We start from the raw sequence: 7,287 nt of genomic DNA, 5'->3' as shown, positions 1-7,287 counted from the left end.
TATATATATATACACACATGTGTACAGAGCGGATGGAGGAAGCTTGTAGCTTAGCTCGTAGCTTTACTGTGTCACCATCATGTTTTATTGTCCTGTTCATAAAACAGCTGCAGACTTCTTGGTTACGTCATTTACATTTTTTGTTAAACTCAGAAAACTTCTGTGAAAAAGCCATTTTGAATGAATTCACTTTCCCACGCACGCCCATCGGCTGGTTTGCATATTCTGAGAATGTCTGTGAACCCACAACGAGTAATGGTAAGTTTCTGTCAGCTGTTCATCTATCAACATATCCTCCTCCATCCACCTGTCAGTCTAACATCCACCCTCTCCATCCAGCTGGTAAACCACAGGCTTCCACCAGATGTTCCATCCTAGACGGATCACCACGTTTCGATAGTCCACATGTCTTCCAGTGCGACCTGATGCTGAGCGACATACAACAAAATGTGAGAGTTACCTGACGTAAACTGAAGAATGTCCAGGTCCAATTTGATCATTTTTTAGTTTTGGTGATGATGTTTGAATGTCTTTCTGTCCCAGCTCACCAGCCCGGCTGATTTAGAGTTGCTGGCGACCAGCACTCAGATTCTGACGTCCAAACCTGAAGAGCTGACGGCTGAAAACATCACAGCAGCCGCTCAGATTGCCAACACACTGCTGCTGTCTCCAAACGCCACAGAGGTATGAACTGTCAGGCAAACCGAAGAAGGAGAAGAAGCTCCATAACATCTCCATAAATCAGTATTTCTTCTGATTACATTACTTCTGATCAATCATCAAGCAGACCCAGCAGCAGCTGATCTCACTGCCTAGTCCAGCAGCAGTCAGTCCAGCTCGGCGTCTGTCTTTCAGCCTTTTATTTCACCAAGCTCTCACCAACCACTAAAAGTCAGTCCCACATTTACTCTTGTCCGGCGGCTTCTTGCTCGCTCACTCTCTCCTTTTCTCTTCTTAGCTTCCTCCGTCAGCGTCCTCTTCACTCTCTTCTCCTCTGCCATTATGTCCATGCTGTCACCTCGTTGACCGGGTGTTAATGTTTGCATTGCAGAGCGTCAGAGTGGCAGCGGTCGCTACAGTCAGTCAGCTCCTGAACTCCAGCACTGCAGACAACAGCCAGGAAACCAATGCTACTCTGGGGTAAACAAAGTCTTTAAATCTCCACCAGCTCGTCTACATCTCGTGTCTAACTGGGTAAAAATGAGAGATCGTAGCTCAATAAAGTTTCTAAAAATAAATAAAAATCACAGATGTGACGATGCATCAGGATGAACCTGAAACATTCCAGGACTGTAACTCACCACATTAATGTTGAGTGTTTTATCCTGTAAATGTATGTATTTATATTTTGGATATATTTTGTGTCCAGCCTCACGCTGACCCTGGACCAGCTCTCCATGAACCTCAGCCTCTCTCTCAACACGTCTCAGTCTCAGGTGGTTCAACCGAACCTGGTGGTCCAGTCAGCACAGATCCCTGCAGCAGACACACAGGGAGTCCAGTTCACGTCTCTCTCAGGTCAGTGTATGAAATATGTCTGGACCAGCTTGAATCACATCATCAGGCCACATGTTGAACGGGTCAAAGGTTAACGAACAAACACTGATTTCTTTAAAGAGGTCTTCTGTTCTGCTGCGACAGCTCTGAAACAGTCGACATGATGTCCGGGTTATCAAAGTCCGTAATCCAGCTGCAGCTGGTTTCTGGATACTTGTTCTGTGAAGCCTCTTTATGGTTTTATGATTTAAATACAGCCTGTTATTCATCGTTGCTTCCTGCTCACTGTTTGTTCTTTATTTTATTATCTTCTTCGTGTTTTTTATATTTGTGTTTTCCCACGTTTACGACAGCTGCATCCAGGTGTTTTAAAGGAAACAGGAAGTTTTTGTAATCCGGCTGTTGATTTGAACATGACACCATGACACAACATCACCAATCACTCTGTCTGTGTTTTCAGGACTGTCTGGCAGTTTTGTTGCCGACAGAATTCAGCTGAACACCAACACGTCAACAGTCGTGGTAGAAGACGGGTTCAGAGCCGACACCCTGATTTACGTACGATTCCCACCAGGTGAGTTCAAAAACTCGTACTACTGTACGACATGTTTCAGCTGACAAAAGGACCAGAATCAACAGTTTTGAGTGAACGTCAACACGTAAACTGTTTCTCTCGTGTCAGACGAAGCTGCCGGTGGTCGTCAGACGCCAACGAATGTCTCGCTGGGCTTCGTCCTCTATCAGAACGACCGTTTCTTCAGGTCGGGGCGCTACAAGAAGCAGCAGGCCACCATCAGGGTTCTGTCAGCCAGTGTCAGAGGTCACGAACGCAGCGTGGTGCCGCAACACGTGGAGATGCTGTTCAGACCAAGTGTAAGGAAACCGACACAACCTCTGAAACCAGCAGGAAAACGTATAGTCACATATTGGGTGGTTTTCTTCACAGGTTTGGCTCCACTGTCACTCACATCTGTCCTTCCACAAAACTTCCTGTTTTCATTATTTATGATTCATTTCGACGACATGATAACGCTAACGAGTGTCAGTTATGGTTTGTTTTTATTACGGTGATAAATCTGTTGATTTGTCACGTCGGTGTCAGCTGTGTGCTAACAGAAGTTCTCTCATGACTCTTCTTAATATAATTTACAGACTCAAACTAGAAAAACTTCCTTTAAGAGCCAGGACCGGGATCATGGTGGACAGACTCTGATCGTCAGTTATGTTGGATTGTCTTCTCTCTCAGTGAAGCTTGAGGTTCAGAGCTGTTCTGTGGTTTCAGAAGGTGAACGGGACGACTCTGTTCGACTTCGCCTGTGTCTTCTGGAACTACAGCGAGGGCGACTGGAGCACTGCCGGCTGCTCGAAAGGAAACTCTTCAGATGAACTCCTCAGATGTTTCTGCAACCACACCACCAACTTCGCTGCTCTCTTGGTGAATATACAGTCCAAAATATTAGCCACCACCAAAACCACAATGTTTCCAGTTCTAGTTTACCTTCTTCCAAAAGAACCAAGATAAAATCTCTGCCAAGCCCGATCAACATATTGATGACGTGGTGATTTCAAACCTTTCTGACGGTAGTTCCTAACAATGTTGGCAAACGTTAGCTTGTTCTTCCATCGCAGATTGTTCGTCTAAACTTTGTTTGGCGTGGACGTTTGCTTTGGGTCATTGTCTTGCTGATAACCCAGTGGTGACGTAAAGCTTGACTGGCAGAAGGTTTCTTGACATGTCAAAGTAACTTTCTTCATGATCCCATGCATGTTCATGAACAAGGGTCCCTGTGGCTGACGATGTGTTTCTGTTTCAGTCGTTCAGACAGAATTATAAATATGCCGAAGCCCTCGACTGGATTTCCATCACTGGACTTTCGATCTCAATCCTGGGTTTGGTTTTAACGATCATTCATCACATTAAAGAGAAGTAAGAATTATGTTTGATACAAACACAGAATTTTATTCTATTTTGCACAAATTTACACAGAAACTGTTTAATTTGCTAAGTTAGCATTTAACTCCTAGCCTAGCATTTGCTTAGTGCCTAAATTGCACCAGACTGGGCTGCAAAGTGGCCGCTGGAGTCGATTGATTTTCAAAATAAAACATCCTGTGCAGACTACAGACAAAATGTAGCTACTCCACTTCCAGGCAGAGGAGTCAGAATATTTAAGTTGGATATCATAACAAGTTAACACTTGAGTTTTTTCTTGAATTGTTGACTTCACGTTAAATGAAACTTTCTCTCTCAGCTTTAACAGAAACTCTCGTGAACGTCAGAACAACCAGATCTCACAGATCGCCTTGCTGTGTATCTACATCAGCCTGCTGGCCTTCATCATCACCTTCCTCTCCGGAGTCGGAAACTCCAGCAGACAGAACAACGCTCCAATCGCACTCAGTGCTCAAACCAACTCCATCCCCAACTCCGATGAGCGCGTGGAGCCGGACCACGGCTCGTGCTCGGCGGTGGTGGCTCTGCTTCACTTCCTCCTGTTAGCCACCTTCATGTGGAGCAGTGTGTACGCCACTCAGCTGGTGCTGCTGATCCGGACGATGAGTCGCAGTCTTCCTCCATACTGGACGAAACTGAGCCTCGCCATGGGATGGGGTACGAGACATAAGATATGATATTATATACGGGAACCACACATGTAGAGCAGACATTATTTTAGGGTTCAGACCATCAAAGATAAGTTCAGACATTTTTGTTATCCTACAACAGAGTGAGGCTAGCTGTTTCCCCTTGTTTCCAGTCTTTATGCTAAGCTAAGCTAATCATTCTAACATTCCTGTTTCCTCTCAGGAGTTCCAGCCGTTGTCACGGCGATCACACTGGGAGCCACGTACCGGGTCGACAATCCTCTGGGATATCGACAGGAGGAATTGTGGGTCCATTAATGTCTCTATTGTCTTACATGTTCATCATCTTCATCACCACCTTCATCTTCATCACCACCTTCATCTTCATCACCACCTTCTCTGTTCTTGTTCTTTTGGATCTTCTAGTTGTTGGCTCGCAGCTCTCGATGAGTCCCAACAGTTTCACTTTGGGAAGCCGATGTTTGGAGGTTTCCTGGTCCCAGTCGGTCTCATTCTGATCTACAATGTGATTCTGTTGGTTCTGGTCTCTCTGACGACGTGCAGGACCGACCCGAACCTGAAAAGGTAACAGCTGGAAGATGAGTTGAGAGTTGAGTTAATGAGCTGATGAGTTGAGAAATTCATCAAATAAAGTTGATATGTTTTCTTTCAATTCTTGTCACTGCAGCACCAATCGTTCATCTTTGAGGAAGAAGTTCCTGATCAGTTTCTCTCTGGCGGTCCTCCTCGGTCTGTCCTGGACTCTGGGCTACCTGGTGCTACTCACTACAGGATACACCCACCTGGTCTTCAGCATTGTCTTCTGCCTCTGTACGACCACACAGGTGCGTTTGTTTTACCTCCCAGGTTGGTCCAAACATGAGGTGGAGCTCTTTTGGTTTACCGCAGATCTCTGAGGGTTTGTTTGTTTTTGTGTTTCAGGGCTTTCAGATATTCATCCTGTTCACAGCCAGAACGCCGTCCTTCAGAGCCTCCGTGTCCCGGTCCATGGAATACGTGACGACCATCAGGATCCAGCTCAAAGACCAAACATACAGTCTGACCAAGAACTCGGGTACGAGGAGCGGCTCCGAGGTCTACAGAGATCTGAGACACCAGACCACCTCCGACACCATAACCCTGCAGGAACTCTGAAGACGGCGTGATGGTGGATTTTTCTATGAACACGGATCACACACGTGAAATGCCTGATGTTCTTTCAGAATAAAACATCTAGAAGTCAGAAACTCTCCTGAGAGTTTTGAAAGTAAAACTTGTTGCCGCACCTTCTGACGATGCCTATCCTTCCCGGATGGACCGCAGAGCAGACACTGGATCCACTGCAGGAACTACATTTCCCAGAATCCCTCGGGAGAAGCCTGAAGATGGAAAAGAGAAGAAGAAATTGAAAATCTAATCATTTATGTTGTTTTTGTACAAAGCAGTGACACTGTTTTGCCACCAGGTGGCATCAGGAGTACAGATACACATAAATGTATAAATATATATATTTTTATTTTGTTTTATTTTTTAGAGTGATTCGTTCATTAACTTTAATAACCTCCTTTGTTTTCTGTCATTTGAAATGTTGCACTTTTATTTTTACATCTTTGAGTCAGCTGATATATTTATTGAAGTCTGTATAAACTTTGACTTTTCTTATAAATATTTGTATGTTTTGTTATTTACTTCATGTTCGCCTGAAGCTACAGCAAGCAGCCTGTTAGCTTTAGCTTTAGCACTGATGATAATGCTGCTTACAGACTTTAATGGTCTGTGATTGGTTTAAACTGGTCTTATACTGGTTGTTTGTGAATAGTTGCAGGTTAAACTGGTAACACTGTGACCATGAGTACTGGTTTAACTGGGGCTCAGTTTGATGTGAAGCACATGAGCCACTAGAGGGTGTCCAAACTCCAGACAAAGAACTGAGTACATTTACTCTTTAACCTTTTACTTGTAGAGAAGTATTTCTACATTGCAGTACTGCAGTACAACTCAGTGAACACGCCGAGTCCAAAGAGGATGTTTGATATGTTCACTGTGAGAGAACCACGTCAGTATTTGGAGTTTTTACTTCATATGACAGGTGCCGTCTTTGAGCTAAGCTAACAGATTTGGAATTGGACTTTAACTCTGCAGCTTGTGCGAAGACTGAAAGATCAATAATACTCGATAAATCTTCCACGACTCTCCCTCCAACTGACTTCAGTTATTAAAAGTGTTTCCAGAGTAAAAGACAAGAAAGAATTCAACATGTGGAGGAAAAAAAACGTTTCCATGGAAAAGCAGGCAGCTGTTGGTCTGTCCAGAACTTTAATCAGAGCTGCTTCAGCTGGTCCAGAGTCTGCTGATAAATGACTTTGTGCAGGTTGGAGGATTTTAAACTAAACCTACATGAGATACTGGCTAACAGTGGCTTAGTCACAGCTGGTGCATTTACCGGCGTGGGTGCTGTTGCTTCAGTGGATGGTTGCTTTGGTGTTGAGGGATTGTTTCCAGGTGGTTGCTAAGGACTTTCCAGACCACACCTAAACCTTTAATGGGGCAGTTGCTCGTATCACCAGCTCATCAGAAGCCTCCTCAGTGGTGACTCCCTTCATAACATCGTGCTGTAGGCACCCTTTAGTGCCGGTTGTGGATGTGCAGGGCTACAGTCTCGGCTGTGGAGGTCCTGCAGTATAAACTGAAGTGTGGGGTCACCGACCCAGCAGCAGTATTGGACAAGCTGGGAGATTTGGGTTGGCATCAAAACTGTCTGCTGGTTCTTAAGTAACTCCTGAGGGCCATTATGGGGTTTAATAAGGGGGCGCCGGGGGCGTCAGAGTGGGTTTTAGAGGTTTGCAGTGGTTATGTTGGCTAGTAGGCAGTTATTAGCCTTTTTATTAGGTTGTTCAGACACAACATTTCCAGGTAATGTGGCCTGTTGAATGGCTGCAGTGTTTTTTCGTGCATTAACATGCATTTTTGCAGGTATTTGTGAGCTCTTGACAGTTGTTGAGCATCATAAGCATGGTGTGATGTTTTAGGAGTTAGTTGTGAAGGCATCTTAAGCTGATATATGTTTGCTGGGCTTTCCTGAGAGGTTCCAGGTGAGTTCTTTGGTCCTCACGGTGGTTGATTCTTGCACTAGACGTCAGAGGTTTTACATGTTTCTGGGTGGTTAAAATGGATTTACTGAGGCGCCATAAATCTCTGCTGCTCGGG

General features: G+C 44.8%; 1 protein-coding gene across 1 annotated transcript; it reads left to right on the top strand.

Annotated features, from left to right (window-relative positions):
* The first annotated feature begins 195 nt into the window (after positions 1-195).
* adgrg7.1 (adhesion G protein-coupled receptor G7, tandem duplicate 1) lies at positions 196-5,541 on the top strand. The gene is made up of 14 exons (XM_010751482.3): positions 196-258; positions 340-449; positions 544-684; positions 1,052-1,140; positions 1,370-1,518; positions 1,958-2,071; positions 2,180-2,370; positions 2,780-2,932; positions 3,312-3,424; positions 3,750-4,108; positions 4,304-4,385; positions 4,507-4,665; positions 4,769-4,925; positions 5,023-5,541. Exons 2-14 carry the CDS (start codon positions 426-428, stop codon positions 5,233-5,235), a joined length of 1,944 nt encoding a protein of 647 aa, XP_010749784.3. The 5' UTR covers positions 196-258; positions 340-425; the 3' UTR covers positions 5,236-5,541.
* The last annotated feature ends 1,746 nt before the right edge of the window (positions 5,542-7,287 follow it).

This window comes from Larimichthys crocea, chromosome XIX (assembly GCF_000972845.2).
Source record: "Larimichthys crocea isolate SSNF chromosome XIX, L_crocea_2.0, whole genome shotgun sequence".
NCBI lineage: Eukaryota > Metazoa > Chordata > Actinopteri > Sciaenidae > Larimichthys > Larimichthys crocea.
This window is presented reverse-complemented; position numbering and strand designations above follow the sequence as displayed.